The 24,404-nt window shown below is 41.1% G+C and overlaps 1 protein-coding gene across 2 annotated transcripts; it reads right to left on the bottom strand.

The window, feature by feature from the left end:
- Window positions 1-2,055: 2,055 nt before the first annotated feature.
- Window positions 2,056-24,225, bottom strand: LOC310949182 (calcium-independent phospholipase A2-gamma-like). Of its 2 annotated transcripts, none has more exons than XM_083916528.1 (10): window positions 24,102-24,225; window positions 22,521-23,834; window positions 21,325-21,474; window positions 20,100-20,251; window positions 19,696-19,790; window positions 18,572-18,743; window positions 18,028-18,085; window positions 16,926-17,120; window positions 7,717-7,912; window positions 2,056-4,749 (listed from the first exon to the last, which is right to left on the bottom strand). In XM_083916528.1, the coding sequence occupies exons 2-10, from the start codon at window positions 23,760-23,762 to the stop codon at window positions 4,472-4,474; spliced, it is 2,538 nt and encodes an 845-aa protein (XP_083772654.1). In that variant the 5' UTR covers window positions 23,763-23,834; window positions 24,102-24,225; the 3' UTR covers window positions 2,056-4,471. The 2 variants fall into 2 exon arrangements, with proteins under 2 accessions (XP_083772654.1, XP_083772655.1); XM_083916529.1 differs by having other exon boundaries at window positions 22,521-23,649; window positions 24,102-24,220.
- Window positions 24,226-24,404: the final 179 nt, after the last annotated feature.

Raw genomic sequence — 24,404 nt, 5'->3', positions numbered from 1 at the left:
CCCAAGGATAAACAATTACATAACAACAAAGATGGGAGAACACAGTACCTGTCAAAACCTCCCTGAGATATGTTTCTGCAACACAGTCTCACTCCCAATGCGTCAAAATCTGACGATTGGTCAGGGGCCTTTGGCGTTAGTTACTGACTAAAAAGGTCTCCTTGAACGTGTGTTGGTTTCTGACATTGACTAGAAAGATGTATTTATACTCAGTCTGGAAGTTTGGCCAAAGGTGCAAAAGAAATCAAATTATTGATGTGATTACTGCTGGGGGACAAGTTCATGAGTCAGATCTGTTTACATCAGGGGAGGATGCATTTCCTCTCTCAGTCTGCAGTGTAATTATGATTATGACTTTTCTATATTGAGTGGGAGCAGCTTTTACTGGCTGTCTAACTGTGTTAACACACAGAGGGCAAAAACATGACATGTATCCACTAAATACAGCACAGAGACAAGATCTGGAGCACCTGTGTTTCAGGTAATATGTTGTTGTATAATTGTATAATTGCATGTTTTTCTGACAGCAAAAAAATGAGGCCAAACTCATGCATCTACGCTCTTGGAAACTTTCAACAAGGAGTCAAAGCAAAGAGAAATAAATGGTCCAGAGTGTGGTGTTATAATAACATTAGCAAAATAAAACATATTCTCTCTTTTCACCTACACTATGTTCAGACTCAGAGATAACACAACAGTTGTGCTAGAAACCTGCGTAGGCCGAAGTTTTTTCCACACAGACAATTTATCAGGAATCCAAAAGGGAATAGATAAAGAATCAGACCAATACGCAGATTACCTTCCATGGTAATTAATGTGAATTCCATGAAATACATTTTTTACCCCATTCTAAATTTTCAACACCAGTTAAAAAAAATGACAGCTGCTTTTGGTCATTTTTCGCAATATTTATAAGTTATCAATTAGCAATGCTTGATTCACAAACTAGTCATTTCATACTCATGACTGGTTTATGGATAGAAGGAATTTCTGAACAGAACAGACAGATAATAGTTTTTTCCCTTGATAGATGTATCTGAAAAATCGAGTCTTCATCCAGTAATAAGTGTCATTTTCAGTTATCTGACACTCCTGGATGTGAATCGAAATATCTGAATGAGCCAAATCAGCATCGATTGAGATGTAATTCATTTACTGGGTGAACAGTCAAACTGACAAACCCAGATAACAGGGTTTAGTGTAAGCTGATACCTGTGCCACACAGTGTGACATCTTCAAGAATTCAGTGACTTTACAAATGTATCTGAGCAACAGTTGCTGTTTAACAACGTATTTTGATTTCAATCATCTCACTAGTTCTTTGAGTACTTAAAATATTTAAGATACACCCTTTTTATTCTATAAAGTCAGTCCACTTTATGCATGTGTTGCTTTTGCCATTTGACCACAGCTGTTGTGTCCTCTGCCTTCTGGCGGCCATCGCTGTGTTTTCATGCGTGTAAGCAGTTGGTGGAGACCTGTGACAGTGAAAGGTGTTTATGCTGGAGGGAAATGCGATCCATCACCGCCAGGGTTGTTACCCAGGCGCCTAGGCACAGCCTTGCACAGTCATCACATCTCACCCTCCTCTCTTTTATGACAGGCAGCTCAGGGAGAGGCCTTCAAATTACCTTCCCCTGAAAAATACACCCCTACCTTTACAACTTGAGTTACAGAGAAAGAAATGCACCCATAGGAGCCACTGGTATGTCTAGATACGGTATGTGCCTGCAATGGTCATTTTACTGCTCAGAATTGACCTCTCATTAAACCAATCACGTTGCAAATTGAGCAGCGAAAGTGCATATCTCTGATGGAATAATGAAACAGTTGTAAGCACAAGTTACCGACTTAATATCTGCACGTCTCCTGTTCCTGCGATGATCCACAAGCTGTAAACCAAACATCAGGTTTCCTCAGATCACAATCAGTTAATCTTCATATAATTAGGAGGCGAGATGCAATGAGGTTCAGTGATGGGTTTTAATTACATACACTCTCAAAAAGTCGTTACACAGGATCAACAGAAGAAGAGTGGAATTATCTTTATCTGTGTAATATCTGCGTCCACTTTATCTCAGTTGGTCTGGGAGTGACCGACACATTGCTGTACCAATCAGTTTTACAGTACTTGACCAGGCATGAATGTCAGCAGTGCATTTTTTTTAGCAGTACATGTAATTAAGATAATTCGAGGCCCAATAAGCAGCAATCCCTTTTAAATTTTTTAAATCTGTGTTTTAAGCCAGTCCCTCAGCTATGACGTGCATGATTTTAACAAACATTATAGTACAGCGGAATGGGGGCTGTCCCACAGCACTTCAAGGTAGTGAAGAGGCTTTTGAGAAGCGGCATCAAAGGGAAAGAGGGCGGAAGACAAAGCAGAAAATGTGCATCGCCTGTGGGGGATCCACAAGAAAACCAAACAATCAAGCACACAATGGTAAAAGCGTTTGAAACAAGTGAACTTAAAATACTTGGAAGCTAAAATAACACAATATAGTTACAGCCTTATGACAGCAAGCCTCCATTTGGAGACTTATAAAACTGCTATTCATATTTGATCATTATATAAATCATTATACCGGTAGGTGTTTTAGAATTAAATATACGATTAAATCTTTGCAACATAAACTTCTTTGCAGTTTTTCAACTAGATATTCACTTCTTTGTGTAAAATCTTAAATATAACATGCATTTACATACAATATATGCAATACTGTAATGCTTAAAGTGGGTCCTCATGTACCAATGTTACCAATACCAGTATACAATTACACAGTTGTCCAGTAGCTGCAATGTTAAAGGTGCTCATTTTAGTCATTACATCTGAGAAATGTCACAAATTGACCTTGATTAGACCACCGACAAAAATAATCTATTTCGGTCATTACATAGTGTGCTTAGCTTATATACTGCACATTTTTTGTGAAAGTACAAACAAGTTTGTGAGGACATATCGGTTGTCATAACAAATCTTTAAAAAGGAAAGCGAGTGGTTAAAAACTGCTTGCTTGGTAAAACGATCTATTCCTTAAGAACTTTACAGTATTCTGTTTTTAAAGGAATAGTTGAACATTTACAGCATATAAGTGTAAATATGTTTATTTGCTTTCTTGACAAAAGTTAGATTTAATGATCAATACAATTCTAATATCTGTATGGTAAGAATGTAGCAAGAGACAGCAGCTGGTTAGCGTAGCTTAGCACAAAGTCCGGAAATGGGAAACAACCAGGCACTGGTGGATTTTGTTGCCTTTGGACAGAGACCGGTTATATTTTTTCCAATTACTAGTATCATTTTTTTTTATTTTTTAGGGATTTAATTACTGTAATGTTTTCACTGCCTCGTGGTTTTTAATACCTGTAATTTAATTATTTTGTAAAGCACTTTTAGCTGCATTTATGACATGATAATAAAATGTATTCATATGATTATTATGCCATTTTTATGGGCAAATCATCTTTATAGTAAGCAAAGCTAACCAACTGCAAACTATTTTCATATTTACCTTTACCTTATTTAACTTCTGTCAAGAAAGCAAATAAGCGTATTTCCCCAAAATGTTGAGCTATTCGTTTTAAATATACAAGCAGCATTTACTATACAGAGCAATAACATACAGTCAACCCCAATTTTAGGAGCTTTCCAAACTCACATACAGTATACTTGGACACGCATTTGAATGCAATAGAGTGCTGCCAACCACAATGACAACCAGATGCCTTTTCATGCAAATTGCAACACTGTAATCCATATTCAGAACATTAATATAGCATCAAATGCTACGTGAAGATATAGAGGAGTAATGGCATCCTGAACAGAGAATGAGATCACCCTCCCTGTGTATGTGTGTGTGTGTGTGTGTGTGTGTGCGTGTGTGTGTGTGTGTGTGTGTGTGTGTGTGTGTGTGTGTGTGTGTGTGTGTGTGTGTGTGTGTGTGTGTGTGTGTGTGTGTGTGTGTGTGTGTGTGTGTGTGTGTGTGTGTGTGTGTGTGTGTGTGTGTGTGTGTGTGTGTGTGTGTGTGTGTGTGTGTGTGTGTGTGTGTGTGTGTGTTAATCTGAGTTTCCGTTTGTTTATTTGGATAGCCAGTCCAGCCTTGCATACACATTAATGCATTTGAGTGCCTTGTACGTTGAGTCCAGACACTGAGGGCTCTCTCAGAACATCGGTATTTGACTAATTTGGGAACGGTCGGTGAAAACTGTGTGGAAGTGTGGAGTGCAACTTATTTTACAGTATTTCAAGTACTGCACCTTTAACACTAAACTCACAATCAAAGTGAGAAGAATGAGTGAGGAGAAAGGTAGTGTTTGGCATGTTGGACACATAACCTACCTGTGTGTTTACACATTTTTCAAAGCTACAGGTCAAGACTATGACACACCAGTAATGATAACATGATGTATTCTAGGCAACTTAGAAAAAAGGAAGAGTTTCCATATGAGGTGAAGGTGGCTTGTGATGGATTTAGAGCTTAGAGGAGTTAAATGACAGACCATTGTACATGTCAGCCCTGAGCCTGGCCCAATCTGTCATCCTCTGGACGGAGCTTTTCTCTCTGGTGAGGATGTGAGCGACCTTCTTCAGCTTCAACTCGTTCCTCTCCAGATAACGGACACCCTCAGCCTGCAGCAAGTTGAGTTTCTCATGCCGGCTCTCGTCCATGGAGATGTCTTCGCTCATGTAAGGGTTGAAGCGGAAATAAGTGCTTGGAGGGAGGAAGGCGTCAAGCATGGCGTGAACCTCTGAATGAAGGGAGAGAGGTGAAAGTGAGGCCATGCAAAAAAATAACAAACAAAACATTTTACATTCAGACCAAAATCATAAACACACAATTAATGTCCTGATAGTCTCAATATGTAAAAACATTAAAATATTGTGTTAAGAGCGGGAAAGGTCGGGCAAAGTCAAAACTTGTCTGTCAGCAATGTGACAGCATTACATGTGTTATGGAGTAAGTGCATGAGAGAGTCAGCTAAGTGAAAATGTCTGGCTTGTCCAACAAGGTTGTTTTCAAATGCTATGTCTGAGAGGTTTAAAATCAACAACATGTAAATGAACAAAAACAGGCCGAGAGTAGCAATCACAGCGTAAATATGCCTGAAGGATCGAAAAAGGTGACAGAGGTCGTTTCTGTCTGTGTTCCCATAGTACTTCAGGAGTCCAGACATGGATTTTTTTGGCTATGGAGCAAAACTATACAAAGAGTATTTTATTTAAAGTTACATAGAGTTCTATTGACTTTTTATTTTATTTTTCATAACCAGTCACTGTACTATATTGCATTTTTAAAAGTTAAAAAATTATACACTGAAGAGTAACTAGGCAGTAAGCAACTGGATCTGAACTAGTTAGCTTCTATGGGGCAGAGATGGGGGCATCAGTTTACATAGTAACCAGGTAAGTCACCTTACAAGGTACTAAAAACAAAATAATCCTATAAAAACTTCAGCATTATTGTTCTTCAGGAAAACTACTGTACATTCAAATCCAGACTGCTGTGTACGCATAACGGAGTTCTGTGCCAAAATCCATGGTTTGATAAAACTGACTGCCATGGGCTTTGACTACAGGCCAGCATTTATTATGCATGAATTTTGAACGACTAAGGACACTCTTGGCATTCTAGCATGTAAGCAAACAGGTTAAAGGTATAGAGTCAACAATTCACCTCACACCTGCATGTCTTTGGACTGTGGGAGGAACCTGGAGACCCCAGAGAAAGCCCACGCTAAGAACATGAAAAGTCCACACAGAAGGGCCCAGGCTGACCAGTGTGGTCCAATCCTTGAGGTGACAGTTCACCACCCCTAAATCATAACAATAAAAGGCTAAATTCTAGACCAAATATGCCAGTACACCTGGCAACACTGATTTTAACGGAGATGACCAGCGGCTGCACAATGCTAACAACTATAAAGAACCTAAAATATGTTTTTCATTCATTGTTTATCAATAACAACATTCATGACTTCTGGGAACTAATTAAAATGTCAACATCTAGAGCTCTAAACTGCAGCTCCACCTAATGGAGAACCTCATGACTGAGAGTAAGTGAGTACAAGCCAGTTCCATGTTTATATCTAAAACCCCATTAGATCAGCCTTATCTATCTGTCTACAACAACGAACTGAGCTCTACCTATACACCTAAGACAAAGCAGGAGGCATGTGAACACGAGACAGGAGGGAAGCTTTTGAAAAAGAGAAAATAATGTGATAAACACTCCTGCTAATCTGCTGTTTCTAAATAACAAAAGCGAGCTGGGGAGAGCTTAATCCCAAACACAGGAGAAACAAGTGGAAGAGAGGCATCTAGGTCACCCACTGCACCACTGCAGCAGCAACAGTGAGGGGGCTCAGCCAAATTCAGGCAGAGCAGAGGTGCCCATGTCCGGAGGTGATAAGGAGACGGAAGAGGTTGTCACTACGGAGGGCCACAATGGGATGTATCCAGAACAAAAGTCAATCTGCAGTGCAGTATTTGCTACACTGGTGACATCAAAGCCTAATTCCTTCCCTCAGAAATGGCACAGAAACAAAGGGAATAATTAATTAAAGTCTGGTAAATTCTGATTATAGTGTGACACAAAGGTAACTAAATTAACATTGCAAACAAAAAAGATGGTACGCAACAGTAGGCCGGCTTATCCCTGTTGGTGAGTTTCATGTTTTGACCGGTGTTCCTCTTTGTCGGTGCAGCTTGTCTGCGTTTGGCACGTGATGTCATGGTTTTTGGGACATATTAGGTAGCGTTTCTGAATCAACTAAATTAATCCAAATTTACCAGATGTACAACATTTTTTGCTGTAGTGTTTATAATTGTGATTGTGATTAAACGAAAGACAAATTATAAAATAATTGTTTAAAATTAAAGCAGCACAAGCTGAGATCCTGACTTCTGGACTTAAAAAAATTGATGGATCCTTCAGTTCCCAAAATGCCACTAACAGCATCCCCCCTGCTTGTTAAACACCCACACACAACCCCTGTTTGTTATACATGCCTTCTACTATAAACCCTGAGGATATCTTCAGGGTAATGTTCTTCAGACTTCTTGTCCCCTTAATTTAAATTACATTAAAGCAATTCTTACCTTTCTGGCATTTTTACACTTAACTTTTGTAATCTTAAAATGCTTCTTATAGGTGTAGGGTACACTCAAATGTACCCTACACAAAAAGAAATCAGCAGTAGTTGAAACTCTAAATATTCAAGTCTCATATATTTCTGATAAAAGTCTGACCAATCATTTTATTCGGCCAGAATAAAATTATTTGCGGAGCTTCCTGCCTGTCATCTGTCACTCCGTTTCACTTGCGCTGCTGATGCTGCGTTCAAGGAATGCCTGTCAAATTCGCCTTGTTGGATCTCCGAAACTTCGGACTTCCCATTGAACTCGAACGTAGCAGTTCTCTCAGCACACGTGTTGGGGGAGCGTCAGAGGTCATGCGGAGGGAAGAGGGTGGGACTTCGTTGTGAGACATGCAAGAACTGTAAGAATTGCTTTAAGGTAGTAATTTTTCAGCATTATCTTGTTTACCCACAGAAGGGCTACTTTAAAAAAAACCACATTGTGTAATATCTGAAGGTAAAGTCAACAAAGATGCAATCGGGTTGAAAATGGGTGTACATTCACAGTACGGAAATCTGTAAAACGCATCTTTAAATGACATAATACACCTATCACATTTTGCAGTGACAGTCACTTACCCTCAGTGTCTGTGGCGCTGCTTATGACATTGGTGATTTTGGTTTTGAGGCTCGTGGATTTGGTGTTGTTCTTGCCAGGAGTTTCAAAACGGCCCGTACCGAGTGACACCACACACTCCAGGGGCGTGTTGGGCCACAAACACTTACACTCATGGATGGCCAATGCTGTGGGGTTGTTAATCAGCAGACCTCCATCCTGTGCACAAAAACAGAAGGAAGTGCCATGTTAGATAATTCATTTACATGCTGTGAATGTTTTTGTATGCCAAGACCACAGTCAGCGAAACCAATTAATAGGCATTTAAAACTTCAAAACCGTTCATGGACTTTATCGGTCAATAGCTGAAATTTTTGAAGAACATCTGGTGAAACAAAAAGAACAGATCAATGTGCAGTTTCAGAGCTGCTTGTAAGTCTACAAAGTACAGAGCTAAATTGTTGTTTTTTTTCCGCCTCTTCCTTCACAGTGAGACTGGCTTTGATATCGAACAACCACCCAAGAGTGCTTTCGCTTTGGATCCATAGTCTACCCAAGGCAACGGGAGGAATGGGGGGGGGGGGGGGGGGGTACTGGAGAGGCTGTGGGGATTGTTGAATAGGCATGAGGCTGAGGGGCCGCGGGGCTGGCAGCAGGATCAAACACACAGGGGCTAGTCCTCATTAAAGAGGCCAGGCTGGGGGGTGGGAGCCGCAGGGCCCCGAGTGTCGAGGGACTCACTAAGGAGAAGAGTGCTTGTTTATGTGACTGTGTGTATGTGCATGTTTGATCGAAAGCTCATGCTTGCTAAGGAGTCAATGCAAATAATAATGTGGGTACGTGTCTCTGACAGCATATGTCACATGGATTCACATTCATTGGTCCTTGGGGATGAAAGGGGAGGGGGCGTACCATCTTTTCAGCACACCCCAGCAGTGTCACAGCCTAACAACAATACTGTACAAATCTGTGGGAGCACACGTTGGGATGGGGGATATGAAGGCCGCCTTCTATGGCAAAGGTCTGCTAATCATCCAGGGAGTGGGACTGAGAAATTGTATCATCAATCCAAAGACCAGGAAAATATAATTGCAAAGGGAGTTGGCCATTTTAGTTAGACTGCGGGCACTGCATCAAGCAATAGCTCCCATGACAGATAATGCTTCATGAATCAATTGTTGTGGCTTCTAATATAATAGTTCTTTATGAAAACTTCAAGTTAAATAGAGAACTAACAGGGAATTCAGCAAAGCAGGCCACTAACTAGAAATACTGCAAAACAGCATTAGATAAGAGTCAAACAAGACATAAAGTCTACAGACACCCGTGTGGCTGGTCATAATGGCAATGCTTATCTTTGGCATGTACTGTATAATGTTTACAATGTTCACCATCTTACACCAACACAAAGTACAGTTAGGGCTGATTAAAGTGTGCTTAGATTCGCACAAATTTGGTCAGAAACTAAAGTGCTGGACTAGAGCTGCAACAATACACAGATGGCTTTGGGTCATTTTTTAAGAAGGATTCTCAAAATTTGTGTACATTTTGTGATTTCAGAATATCTTTTGGTTATGGACTGTTTGTCAGAAAAAACAAAACCTTTGAAGAAGTGAACTTGGGCTTTGGGAATTCATGAGGGGCATTTTTTTCTTTTTTTACATTTGTCATTTTATAGACAATAAATTGATTAATAAAGAAAATAATTGACACATTCATCAATAGTGAAAATAATTGTTAGTTGCGGCGCTTCGCCTGATGATGGCAGCTGATGAAAAGTCAAGGGATCACAAAAGTCATTACAGTTCATCCTGAGGGCTATGCGACTGTACCAGGTTTGTGCCATTCTCTTTAGTAGATGTTGAGGTATGTCACTAAATAAGTGAAAACTTTGACTTGCTGGTGGGGCTAGATGAAGTGATGAGGGCATAAATAAAATGATTAGGACTCAACTTCAGGGGACTATGAATGTCTGTACAACACAGTTGATATTTTAGTCTGGACCAAAGTGGTGAACATCGCTAGCAGGCTAAAAATGAAAAAAATATGTAAAAAATGATGATGGCAAACGTCTCCAGTTTCTTTGAATCACACTGCCTGACTTTCTAGAATTTGAACGAGGTAATCTGGACTTGAAAGAGATCATTAACTGTATAAAGCATTTAAAACCTTATCGATAGTTATGAAGAGAGTTTCCTGTACTAGCCAAGGCCTCAGATGGCCCCCATCTCGTTGGCTGAGATGCAAGTCATACAAAGAGGGTTTCACTCTGCCACAAAGCTTCGAGGAATTGCTGAGGCAGCCGTTTGTCCAAAGCACGTCATTATGCACCAGTAGGGTGTCTGGCAAACCAAGAAATGAATCACAGAAAAGGGAGAAAATGCCTGGATTGGAATTGCTCCTAATGGAGACTTAGAGGGACTTGCGCCATGGAGTGCACCAGACGAACTCAGCTGGAAACAAAACAACTAAGCAGTTTTCTTATCAAGCACTGAGACGCTTTTCTGAACTCAGTGGCAATTGTGGCAACCGCCTGGGTCCAGTCATGGGTTCCTTGTGCTTATAGCTGGGGGGCAAGTTTCACAAGCACAGTGGCCTGCATTGCACACAGAGCCAAGTCATGTAACATTAGAAGCCAACTGCACAATACTCCTGTGAACTGGCAGTTGAATGCTATAACTTGTCTCCATGTCTGTGCACCTGCTTGGGCAATTCAGAGCCAGTGATGCCTTTAAGAAAAGCCAGATTTATTTGGCAGCTTTGTGGTATCACTGGAGGACAGTAGGTAGGTTTTATTTATGTGTGGCGCTCCGAATCAATAATTTAGAAGATAATTTGCATCCCTCATCTCCTTCCACAGCTGTCATGAACAAACAAGCTTGCTTGAGGAAGATGGTACTAGGCTCAACCTACAGTGAGAACAGTTTGGCAGCTGCTGAAGCTGCAGTGGCAGAGCAGGGGCTTGTTAAAACCACTTTCCACTGAGAAATCCACACTTCAATCAACACAATCTAACAATCTCTAAGGAATTTTCGAGGTCAGGGCATATTTGGACAAAGAGTTAAGTAAGAAAAAATTATCTACTTAGCTCAGGATAAACTGCAAATGAGCTTTGCAGACAAAATGGACAAACCCAAGGTGCCTGTCAAAAATGCAGCTTGACGCAAGGCAAAGGTCACATCCATTTATGTGGATTTGGGGCTGCAATGCTGCTCATACTTAGAATGACTCAATCTCACTGTGAAAAAGTGCAATGCATCATTGGATAAATGTCCTCAGAAGGCACACCCCTGTCAGTTGAGACCATCTGACGGAAGTTTAAGCTCAGCGTCTGAACGGAAACTGAATCTTGAAATGGCGAGTTTTGAGTTCTGCCTTCTTGAAAAGCTTAATGATTTCCTTTGACAGTGTTGCTTGATTCCGGCAGAGCCTGTTTGTTGATACCCAAGAGGATCACAGCTCCTCTGGCCTCGCCTTTGTCCTTCGGGGTCTCTAATGGCTGACTCACAAATTAGCTCCTCATTTTCCTGTAGCGCGGATATAGCAACTTTTCATCTAATTAGGGCTCGTACACCTTTAGGAACATGTTTCACCTCTTCAGATGGCCAATTAAACTGAAATATTGCTTTAAAAAGAAACTCTTCTTACTTTCTTACTTAATTCTGCGGTAAATCTACCAGGAGCATATGAGCCGTGAAAAAAATAAACAAAATTAAGACATGCACTATTTATATGTCCCTTGCATTGCTGTTTGAAATTCCCCCACTGTCATTAACTGTTGGAAGCTTATCTTCATTGTGCCAGTTTAAGCTGTCTGAGGGGGAGTGCTGATTTGAATAGGAAAGCTGTGCTATCATCAGGATCAGTAAAAGTCATTTCACGCCCCAGTGTATGTCAGCTCCCATTAGCTGGGACAGCAAACTTATTCCACTCTATTCAGCCTGTGTGCCTCTGTATCACTCTGCCTCTCTAACCCGTGAGTCAGCTTCAATGTTTCTTGTGTAAGGGTCATAATGAGCGGCCACAACACAGAAGAGAAAAGAGCGCTTGCTCAAATCTAAATGAGGTGAGCCTTTGACCAACACTTGGTATTGCATTCATATCACAGTCCCAATGAGCAGCTGTAGTCGTTAAGATGTGTTCTTTGGCTTCTTTGACAGGCACGGACTGAGGGGCACTGAGCTCTGTCATGATTTATTATGAGGCTCTGCCAATGAGGCTCTCTTCTCTCAAATGATTAATTGGGGAAGCATTACATAAGTTGTGGACATCTGATTATGCCTGTGATAATAACGAGACTGTTTACCAGAGACGGTCATTCAATTGATAAAGTGAATAATTAGGCTGCTATAAAAAACCTATTGTGTACTCTCAACACAAATCTATAAAATCAATCCACACTGTTTGCACATAAATGCAAGTTTTCGCAGTGTCTCTATGTAATTCTAAAAATAAATCAGCTCATTGAGTAAAATTAATTGCCTGAATGGCATTCAATCCACATAAAGGCCACCATTGTCACCAGCTAGGATGGGAATGACAACGTGGTCAGTGTGTTGAGTACCACTCTTAAGGTCGAGTCAGAGGTCTTCATGCCATATTATGCAATTACACCGACACATTCTCCTCTTTGCCTTTTTACTTTAAAGGCCCCAAAGGGTCACACTGAGGTTCAACTCAACTTTCCAAGCTGTCAATAGAGGAAGGACCCATCTGTGTGAGCACCAACTTTGCTCAAGGCAGGCAAAGAAATTGAGATCTACTGTTCATGGGTACCTTTTCCCACGCATTCTATGAATACATGACCACACATGTACACGCAGTATTGAAACCATGAACCATCCCTGCCGGCTGTAGTGATTCAGGTTAAGCTCCTGACAATTCCTACCGTGATACAAATGGGTGCAAAACACCCGTGCTCATATTTACCCAGTCTAGATTCCCTTGAAGCTTTATGTACATAATTGACAACTTCATATTAGAAAGCATCATTTTTCGTCTATCATCTCCTGAGCAATTTTAGGCTAATTTCCCTGCTGCACACAGGAGAGGTGACTGAGCACACACGCATATCAATACAATGAAATGCAGGGTATAAAGCTGTGAATTTATTCCAAGGAATCTCATCCGGACCCAGTGCAGTGAGAAGCCTGCTAAGTGTTGTGCATTGTGCGAAGATCAGGGGAGACAGAGGAAGATTCGGGAAGGCTTTTACACAGCAGTCAGTCAACATAATCAGTAGACAGGCCTAATCCCAAAACAAGTGTGGCAGTGCAATCAAGTGTTTGTGCCAAATATATAATAACATATGAATACAACAGAAGAAAAAGAGCAGTCAGTGTTGGAAACAGAGGTAAAGAGGCAATGAGAGAATCCATGTGTGCACATTTATACTGCAGGGACACAGATTCGAAGTCTGTCTGAGAGGAGGAAGCTGTCTGCAGCAGGGCTCAAAAGTCTGAGCAGCATACTCCAACAGCCTTCAGGCCGAGCTCTCGGGGCTTAACACAGGGGGTAGAAAAGTGGGATAAGGAAGTGGCTAAAAGCTCAGATTTACAGTCTCCGTTGCCTCACTGAATCCACCACCGCTCCTCCTCTCTGCTTCACCTGAGGAGCACTACATTGCTGAGTGCGTAATTTATGACCAATAACTTCACCTCCAGTGGCCTTTACAAAGAAAAAAAGAGAACAGAAAAGGGTAATCCAAAAAGATTGTGATTTCTTAAACTGCCATTTTGGAATGGCACTTCATGATGTGAGACTTTACAGTGTGTGTTCTTTAGCTAAAGCTGCCACATTTAATGACTTCTCAGACTCATTAATGTCTCATTCCCTCAGTCATTCATTAGCAACAGAATGTATGGGAGTGTGGAAGTGACACAACTCTATGTCACTCATGTCTTTCTGCCAAGCGTTGTGCCATGTTGGGGCTCCCAAATGCTAGCAGAGGTGGGCACAAAACATGCTCCCATTCCTCCCCATCGCTTCAGGAGATACCATGGCAACTAGGTGGAAAAAATTGGAAACCACCTCACCATTCCACGCATGCCCTGGCATCCATTGTGAAATGCCTGAAGTCTTCTACTTCTGTGTTCTTTAGAGCAGAGATAACTCGGAGCGCTTCAATGTGGAACCACCCTCCCTTCATCTCCTCCATTTTTTCGCTCTTTTCCCCTTGTTCCCCCTCACTAAGGCACCCTCTCCATGGCTTTGGTAGCAAGTGTGAGGCTTTGATAATGCCAAGGCTGCTTTGCTTCAAAAGGTCTTGCTCCAAGTTATAATTTCCCCTGCATTACCAGTCGGAATAAAAAGTTCTGGTTTTGTCAGATTTCAATTTACAGCCAGCAAAAATCCAAAAACAATCAAGAAACAATCGTAACGTTCTTGAAATGCTGCTTGAGAATTCCTGCATTCGTTCAGCACATGGCAGGGCAACTCTCCTGCGCTCACCGTACAAAAGGGTGATTGTTTAGGGCTTGAATTAAGTGGAAAATTCTGTGGGCGTTGTGGAAAAGAGCGAGATTACTCTTTCTGGGGAATCCTGACATCACACAGACAGCATAGTATGCTCATGACTGGTCTCAGTTGCTCAAGTAGCCAATAAATAAAGCCATCAGGCTGGGTGGCATTTTGAAGCAGCTGAGATTCACATGAAAAAGTAAAGTGGTTTACAGCTGTGTGAAGATGTTTATTAGAAGGAACTTAAAAATGCTGTTTTTTTAACTTTATCCTAGATTACACTGTCCAATCATTACGCCAAAAACCCATTAACAAATACGCCTTAAGTATTTTTATCCTGGTTTGAATACGTTTTAACAAATTAATGTTTTTATCACTGAAATGAGTTAAGCTTTATAAATTCAATTTCTCACAAAGTGAAAATAAAGACACAATGGATGCTTCTTTGGGCTTTATTTAAATTAGACAGTTTTTTGAAATTTCAATCATTTCTTTTACATCTCTATATATTTGTTTCTATTGTTTTGATGTGGTTGTGGAATGTTTTCACTATAGACGCTCTTACATCATGAATCCAAAATGTTTGATGTTCAGCTTCAGCTGGCAGAAGCAAAGGTTGTGACATGAATAAAAAATGTTTTTTGCCAATGGGCAAACGGGGTGTTACGCATAGCTATGCAGCTAAATGGAGTCCGCTAATGTCAACATATGAGTCCACAATGCTGTTCTTCCGTTCTACATTCTGCAGCGGCAGCCCGGAGATGGACCTAAGGTCGGCGGCGGTTTAGTAAAGCTTGCATTTAGTTTGCTGCTCCGACAGGAAGTCAGACTAGAGGCGGTCCAGGATCAGACCATCGGTGCTAGGGTTTAAGCTGGCTGAGTATCTGCAAGATGTGAAATATATTGTGCTTTTAGCTGGATAATGTTAGCTTGCTTGCTAATGCAGATGAATTGCTAACTAACTGACATAGCAAAAATACTGCCTTGAGTGGATAAAATCAGCTAATTTATCCAGACTCTTGCAAATTACCTTATCAGCTAATGTTATGAAGCAAGCAACACCAGATCCATGCAGTGTAGCTAAGTTACAGCTAGCTGGCTAACATTAGCTTGCTTGCTAATGTTAGCTCACCTAAACCTATGCTGGCTGCGTCTCAGCTGCACAGCATGACTGCTGTCTGATTGGAGTAGTTTGCAAACAGCAAGCTAGTGTTATTGTAATTAATTTTATAACTTATTACCAACATGATGCCGGTCAATTATATTCAGTCTCATTGACTGCAGGTCACTACCGACCACCGGTGTCTCTAAAAACAAGGTTTTTTTTTCTCAATATGTAGACTGAGCTTCAAATATCTTTAGCAGAATCTTCAGTAATGGTGAACACATGCAAGATTATTCCAAAAATAAAAATAGGGATAGAAAGTGGAACAAATGAGCAAAAGCATAGATCAGACAAGAATTTCCAGTCAAGACAAAACACCTCCTTAAATATTCTCAAAAGATTTATTAGTCTGAGAAAAATATGAGCAGAACACAAAAAAGGACAGAAGCTCTCTTTCTTATTTCATTATTTTTTCATTTGGAAGTTACTGTTGATGGAAATTAGATGATAATAAAACATTAAATATTTTTAACTCCCGATGGTGTCTCTTCCTCTCACAATATGAGGTTTCCTGCAGGCGGCTCACAGAGTTTGGAATAACAGTTCCATAATTAGAGTGCCTGTCTATTTATTCTAACAAGGCAGATGTGAAAGTCAAACAGTCGTGTGTGATGAAAGAAGCACCGCACTGGGCTAATTAAAGCATCTCAGTGTAGATGCTCGAGTAGGGTGAAATCTGCTAGACAGAGAACTGGTGAAATCTTCCACCACAGGTGGGTTTTCATCAACCAGTCTCTTTCATTCTCTCCCCTGAACTTCCCCACTCACCTACATAACTAACAGCTTCCAATTAAGAGTGTGGGAACGTACCGACATTGGATATTGCCTTTGATGCAAACACATGCTCATTCATGTGTACTGTGTCTACATTGAGTTTGTAAGTCTTTACATCCCATCTGTGTTTTGAAAGTCGATTCAAGGAGATTGAAATCTGGATGGGACAGGTCAAAACAGGCTACATTGACTGAATACAGAAGTGGAGCATAATGACTTGCATCTATGTTTTCCTGTGTGCTTTTTTTATAATCTCTTTTTTAAAAAGCTCCTTTACCTCTTGTTTTTTTCTGTGCCCTCTACTGACTTAGCCCTTACTAAAATGGTAAAAGAAAACAGAGTAGCCATACGTATTGATCAGCAAAATGCTAGAGTGGACAGGCAGTTTGTTATGTCACTGATGGCTAATGCATACCTGTTTAGTGGAGATGGATTTAAGTGTGTCTCACTGTCACTCAGTCAAGAAGTAAATGACTGGAAGTAAACACTGACAGGACAGAAATTGAGTTCCTTCCTCTCACTTGCTGCGCAGAGTTTTTCTCATTAGGCTCCTCAAAATCCTTCGGACTCTCTGTCTCTAATGGTTATCTAGGAATTGAAACGTATGTAGCAGAAGTGCTTTATGGCAGTCATCCTCGATAAAAGCACCCGCTAAAGGCTTAAAATTAAAATGTAAATTTAAATCCACTGCCATGAGTCCTATAAATTCCACTTTCCTGTAAACAACAATAAGAGGAGATATTTCTAAGATAAATTGTGTGATTTAATCATCATGTTCCTCATGACCACTACCACCCTTTCTACCACCATGTTAGTGTTGTGAGTTGGACTGACCTGGTGGAGATCATTTCCCAAAGTGAACTCCTGGAAATACCCAGGGGCTGCTGACGTGGCACGGATGGCCTGCCACAGCTGGTGCTGGCAGCCCCCCAGGTAGTGAGAGCGCACCCCAGGTAGCAGGTTGTAGTTCCTGAACACATAGGCCTTCAGAGGAATGCCCCGGTTCACAATGGTGCTCACCGCTGCCACCTACATGTAAAGGAAATAACATGCAACTTGGTTTTCTTTTTCAGCATGAGGCTGCAATTTACAAACAGATAATGGAGGATAAAATGGAGTTCATATTGATTAAACATTCAGACAGATCAATTCAATATCATCTCTGTTTTGTGAGCCTTACAGGAGTCTGTTGACATGAAATCCTGTATGCTTCTTTATCCACACTGACTTAAATAGCTTAGTGCGCATTTTCCTTCCACTTGTCATTGCAGAGGTATGCAAGACACAGAAGCAGAGGGAGGAGCTTTTTGAGTAATATCCCAGTAAACAGGGGGTAACAGGAGCCAAATATGGGGGAACCAAGACCCCTTGATTGACACTTGAGATGCCCCGATAGCCTAAACAGCAAAATTTTAGTAGGCCACTGGAATTCTTTTAAAAAATGGTTTGTAACTTGCAATTGTCACTTAAACTGTCTTTTAAAACGTTCCTACGTCATGGTTGCACATCATGTTTTTTTCTGGATTATGGTTAGTCAAGGCCACACGGTGGTGTAGTGGTTAGCACTGTCGCCTCACAGCAAGAATGTTTCAGGTTCGCACCCCGGCCTGGGCCTTTCTGTGTGGAGTTTGCATGTTCTCCGCGTGTCAAAAACACCTGGAGTTAACTCTGGTGCGGCCCATTCTTTTTTAATGTAAGAATGGAGTGTGCAAATGTCAGGTGTGTGTTTATGAATGCCTTGGATGGCATCCATGAATATTGTATATTGCTTATTGAGTAAGACTTCAGCATAACACTGGAAAACTAGGAAGGACCCCTGATTGCAACTGGGTATTTCGCATACCGCCAGCAAACAAAGTGAGATGAAGGTTCACTGGTACACAAACAGAACAAGAGGGAAGAATGAGTCAGAGTCAGACCATCCTCTCAAGCTCACCTTGGGGCATTCAGGGTTTCTTGAAGTTTCCACCAAGAGGTGAGATCCCATTTTCTCTCTGTGGCAGGGAAGACAGGATGGTGTTATTTTCTGGCTTAGTGAATTCGAACAGTAATATGACTCATTACAGATTTCTTTCTGCAAGCTTCACAAAATCCTCCTGCATATCAGTTAATGGAACTTGAAATAATTGTGCGATTTTTTCAAGGGACTATTCTACCGTAAGCAGGTAGTTATCAGTATGAGTTGAAACAAATCTATATAATGCATCCCTAAACTTCGTGTCTGCTTTTATGATTAGCCATTATAGATTGTTGTCGCATGGCAATGCAGTGCAGATGTTGCAAAAACATCACACATTAACAAACATTTGACAAAAATAAAGAGCAGTTCTTTGTTGAACTTCTAATTTTACAGTATTTAAGTACTTCCAAATCAATGGGTTTATGTTTACTTACAGTTTTACCACCGTCATGACATTTAACATGGCTCCAAATTAACTACGTACAAGCACCACTCTGCTTTTAATTACAAAGAAACTGACCTGAGGATATTCTCCCAGGCTTCGCTGTCATAGAAAGCATGGTTCCAGCCCATCTTTACAGTGCCAACAATGACGTTCTGCTTGAAGACATCTGAACCCAACTTCCGGTAAAGATCATCACACTCGTCTAGTGGGATTTGGAACACACCTAGCATGAACCCTAAGATAGCACCTGAGGGAAAAACACACATACATTCAGGAAAAGAGACGAAGGACTGGTAAACGAACCATACAAGAGCATACTTTTGTAAACAGGAAGTATAAGAGCTTCATTGATTCTTATGTGAATGCAACAAGGATATTAACAGGTAATGTGAAGAGTTGATGCAATGCTAACTGACAGAAAGATTAAGAGTAACATTTCCTTTGGATGATCCATTCATAGGAAGTGCATGAGATTAGCATGGCTATTACACAACTAGGAAATACTTTCTGTCCATGATTAAGGATCCCTGACAGGATTAACGGGCAAAAGCTGGGGTGTACCTGAATAATGTGGGTAATCAAACTCGCCAGATGTGGCCCAGATGGATTTTAATTGTGTGAACACCATTCGATCTAGCAGGCAGATTACATTATGCTTTGACAACATTTACTAAATGTGAAAACGAAGTTCCTCCAACTGGTGGAGATTAACACTGAGAAAAGTGATGGGAACTGGGGACCAACAGAAACTTCTGGTACTGATTAAAGGCCAAAATGCTCAGCAAGTATATATTTTCTAAATCTGCTGTGAAATGAAAACAACAAATTTGCAGATGGAAAAGACAGTTTGAGGATGGTCCAAATCACCCTCTAGTGGTCATTTTGCATGTAGTAGAAACATCATGAATCAAATTGTCCGACTGACAATTTATGAAACAGCAATACAATTTTAGGACAAATATCATTTTATAATCTATTTATGAATTTGAACAAATTGAAACCGTTTTCTATGGCCTGACCTGAGTACAGAGTGGTGTTGGAAATGAAATTGAGGTCAAAACAACAGCAGAGCAACAAATGGGTCAGTGTGTGATCAGAGCTGCCAGCAGACCAGCCTGCATTGTTGCACTCTGCTCACATAATCCAGACACATACATACATACATACACATACAGAAGTAGGGCAGGAGGACAACACACCTGTGCTGACACCACAAATATAATCAAACAGTTTGTAAATGGGTTTCCCGGTCAGGGCTTCCAACTTGTGTAACGTCTGAAGTGCAACTAGTCCCCTGAAAGTACAAAGTCAGACACAAAGAGCAATAAATTAATACGATGACAACCACAGCACACAAAGTGACAGCTGAATGGTTTCCAATGAGCATAAAGACAAATAGTGAATAAATCCTTATTCATTTAACTGTGAAACGTTTCTCAAGAATAAATCTACTCTACAGATTGAAACTGCTAATAGAAGCAGTGAATTTTTTTTTTGGCTTAGACTGCATAAAATGCTATTTAGTTTCATTTTTAAAATACTTGACATCTATGACTCATATCTTACAAGAAATATAAGAAAGAAATAAGAGCTGAGCATGTACCTTAACCCTCCTCCATCTATAGTCAGGATCCGTATGCCCCTGCCTTTCACAGGTTTGTGGTAGCCCACCAGGGCGAGGGCTTCTCTAACTGCGGCCCTCAGGCCTGGGTCATTTGCCTGTTTCAGGCGCAGCAGGCAAGGGATAACCTTCTCCTACAGGAACACATCAACAAAGAGTGGCAGTCAGAAGCGGAAATTAAAAAGACAGTCAATCCACCCTGATATGGTCAGACCAGAATTAGCCAGGTTAACAGAAGGTGGGGCTAACCAGTTATACAGCATTCCTATTCTGCCACTTGTTTTCTTTCAGCATGCCATTACTCAAACAATCGGTGCTTCCTAAATGAGACGTCCACCCCATTGTCTCTCTCAAATTGGATGGTCAAATTAACAAGCTTTGTAAGTTTGTAAGTCACTGTTCAATCAGAATGAAGGAGCAATAATTTGCAATGCGGGGTGAATGCAAATCAAACCCTGGCCAACATTTAAGCAGAGCGAAAATGTGTGCAGCATTACAGTGTTTTAAGGCTGACCATACCTGTAAAATCTTGGTTGTATTTAAAACATTATAGCTTAAAAAGGACATATTTGGGTCACAACACAACTGCATTGAGACCAAATACACGTCAGTCAGTCTCCACAATGTCAGTGGTCTTCTTCGTTTCTGTTGCCATTTGCAAAGATATCAAAATCTATTCTTCCAATGATAAGTTTGGCTTAACTCTGTTCTTGATTTTTCATAGAGGATTAACCTTCCTCATAATGGTCAAAGTAGCCTTAGTTAGAAATATGTTAGCACTGAATAAGTTCCTGACACCATCACATATAAGATAGAGATATAAATAAAGTCTGCAGTACTGTATGTAGTCTGCATGTACAGTAGTTGTCAAGCTCTGACATTAAACAGAGAGCAACACGTAACTTGTTTTGCACCAGCTGACAAAATGACATTTGCCTGGCATGGGAAAATTCCAAAACACCTATGCAGAAGGCCATCATCTTTATTATTTACATGCTACAGCTGGTTAACAAGTCATGCTACATATATAACATGATTATGTACGCATGAAAACATTGTGCAGTGAACATTGTCATGACACCATGAGCTAGTGCCAAATAAAAGAGTTGATGCTTTTGACATGCTAAGCAGCATCAGACACTTTGCTGACAAAGCCTCAGGATGTGAAAAGGGAGAAAAATTATGCTAACCTGTTCAGATTTCTCACCTTGACTGCAACACCGCTAGTCTCTGGAAACTCCAGGAGATGGTAGCTGAGGTCCTCCACCCTGTTGATGTAGACCCTTACATCTGACGCCCTGTGGAGAGCCTGCACCAGGCCCCGAGTTCGATTGTCCACACTTACCCTGGCAATGATCTGGGAGGCAATAAAGGAGCAACCAGTAATGTCCAGCTATTAAGCATAAGCTGGAATCCAAGTTAAAACCTGACACGGTGTATGGCTCATTTAAAAAGGTAACTCTCATTTCTAATTACAATATGATACAATAACTAATGAATGTTGTCAATATTGTTTCATTTCTTTCACTTCTCACTACCTAGACCAGGATGAGAAGCAATCAGTGAGAAACATTATCAAACAGTCAAATGTCCATAATGCATTACTAAACCAAAATCCCCAATATAAATGGGATTACGTTGATCACAAACAAGCTTGTTTCACCTCCATGTGTCAGAGCCCAAAGGTTCACTTTTAATCTCCACTCAAAGGAGGAACAATCCAGTGAAATATGTTGGAAGTTGAGTAGAGTAGTTTTATATTGTAATCAACACAAAAATGCAGCCATCATCTAAACGTAAAATGGGTAATAGTAACTTCTTAATAAAAGGTGCTAAAATTGAGCCTAAAGGTGAACCAGCCCCTAAAATCTAGTTGACTGTTGAGGGTGGTTAAATCCCAAACCGAATAATTACAAAGCTGCCACAAAACATTTCAACAGACCTTTTCAGTACCTTTAGCTAGATCCTGTTACTTTGGTTGTACTTTGATGTCTGCTCCTTGGATTAATGTAACAACATGAAGTGGACCATAACCCACCTTTTTAGAACATCAATCTACTATATCATCAGCCAAAGTCATGCAATGTTTCCTACTTCAATCAAAACATATCAATAGTTCATGTTTTAAATTACTCAATCCAGCCTCCACAATATAAAAGCATCAGGCTTGACCTATAAAGTAAACAGAGACTGTGGGCATCTATCTCCACAAGAGTTATTTTTGAAAATAGGTTCTCAGAACTCAGGCAGCACGTCAGCACACTACACTAACATATAGAGTAACACGAGCTCTGGTCAATGTCTGGAGAGAACTGGTATAACACAACAGATACTCAGAACTGTATCATGTGTGGATTATGTTTCACTCAAACATACAGTAGACACAGCTGTTTGTAGACCTACCTTCTCCCTTTGTAGCAGTAGTTTCTTGGCCTTCTCTTCTGCCACCTTCTGCTCTTTAGTAATTGTGGCCTCAATCTGTTTGACTGGTGCATCCTCAGACTTCTTTTCCTCAACTACAGCAATTTTGGACTCCACTGTTGCCGTCCTAAACTTTGGGACCAGGGGAGCAATGTAGCTTCCTACGAAAGCTTGTACAGTGGGAGCTGAGTAGGACAGGTAGTGTCCTAAACCCTTCTTAGCAGAAGGTGGGGTAACTGGAGCAGCAAAGACTGTTTTATCAGACACTGGCATGAGGTCAGTAGTTTGTTGACCCTGAGGGGTAGCAGAGGGACAGTCAACATTGTCCACTTTCTTTTCCTGAGTGTTTGTACTGCTACCAAAGTATGAGTTGATGTGATGGGCCAGGTAGTTGTAAGTCTCGTCCAGGCTGACTGAAAACGTGCTGGGATGGAAAAGTGCTGTGGTTTGTTTGGGCGTTGTGGTCTTGCTCTCAGTATCACTCAGTGAAGCTTTAAACTCCTCTTGCTTCTTGGCAGAACTGGCTCTGACAGCAGGAACAACCCGTCTCAGCCTTTTCTCCCTAAGATCACGCACTGTTGTGGGAGGGACAGTCTCTTGGGTTAAATAATGAGGATGAGTGGTGGAGGTAGTGGCACTTGCTTCAAATGTAGCAGATGTAGGAATAGAGGGACTGGCAGAAGATGGGCTACATATAGGTTTGGGTGTAGATGTAGAAGGGGGAGCAGCATCTGTGGGAGCCGGAGCAGACGTGACCACACTCTCCTCGGCTTTTGGCAGCGATTCAACACTTCCCTCAGCCTTTTTTCCACCCTTTAAAGCATTAGGCTTGAGCCTGGCGATTTTGGAGAGCAGTTCTGTGTGTGTCCCACTGACAGCTTTAGAAACTGTGTCCAATGTGTTCCTGACCCGCGACATGTGTTGGCTCAGACCAGCAGACCACCGTGAGGCTGAAGTGTTCAAATACAGGGTGCTTGTGTGGAGTCCAAGCCTTTGTCTAACCTGGTTAGCTTTACAGAGCCATCCCCTGCGCCCAGTGATCCTCACGTGATGGATGTGCCTCCAGTTGAGATAGCCAACCTTGTACCAATAAGGTTGTTGTACGTGAACCCTGCAGTGAGAGGTACCAGACAAGGGAAGTGATGCTGCAGACTTGCCAACATGCCACAAATGAAATGTTCTGCTTACTGTCACCCAGGTATTTGGTGCCCATTTATGACTCATTCTTTCACTTCACAGGCCTTTGTGCCGTCCACAGCAAAGTTAGGTCTATGCTCTCCCTCCCTTTTCATTAACCTGGTGATTAACAACAAAAAAGTGATGCACACATGAAAGAAAGAAAATAATGAACATGCCACAACGTGGAATGAATCTACACTGCTGCTAAAACTGGCTTCTGTGAGAATTGTTCTGATTTGTTTTCACAAGTAGACTAACTAACTGAGAGGATAACAAAATCGCTAAATTAACTACTCAGATTATGACAACACCAGCAACCGCCGTTAGCTCTGTTAGCGCAGCTAGCTAATTCATAACGGCCACACTAAACATGACAAACCATACCTTTTTATGTCGTCGTATCATAAAGACCAGGAATCCTGTAATATTAGCATTGAGTCCACCATTCTTCGTTAACTTTAACACACAAGTATAGCTACGTATCGACCGCAACACGGTCACTCGACCTGATACTGCCTGAATGACGTGCAACGCCAGTCAAAAGAAAAACAACAGTCACGTGACGATACATCTGTTGTGCTATTGGCTCTCCCGTCACTTGCCCCTTAAATGGCGTCCGTCCATTGGTTGAGGGAACTCTCTCCACCGTAAACTGCAGCAGAGAATCCTCTTTTAACAGTGCGCCTG

This window comes from Echiichthys vipera (assembly GCF_963691815.1).
Source record: "Echiichthys vipera genome assembly, chromosome: 7".
In the NCBI taxonomy this organism is placed as follows: Eukaryota; Metazoa; Chordata; class Actinopteri; order Perciformes; family Trachinidae; genus Echiichthys; species Echiichthys vipera.
The sequence above is the reverse complement of the archived record's forward strand: the minus strand, read 5'-3'. Positions and strand labels throughout refer to the sequence as shown.

Bases quoted from the DNA above. Each gene is read 5' to 3' on its own strand.
- LOC310949182 (XM_083916528.1), bottom strand. From the start codon at position 23,762: ATGAGTCATAAATGGGCACCAAATACCTGGGTGACAGTAAGCAGAACA. The intron at 18,744-19,695 runs GTGTGTTGTCCT...TTTTTCCCTCAG, and splicing joins TATTTGTGGTGTCAGCACAG to GTGCTATCTTAGGGTTCATG. The intron at 7,913-16,925 runs GTCAGTCCAACT...TTTTGTGCACAG, and splicing joins TGGGAAATGATCTCCACCAG to GATGGAGGTCTGCTGATTAA.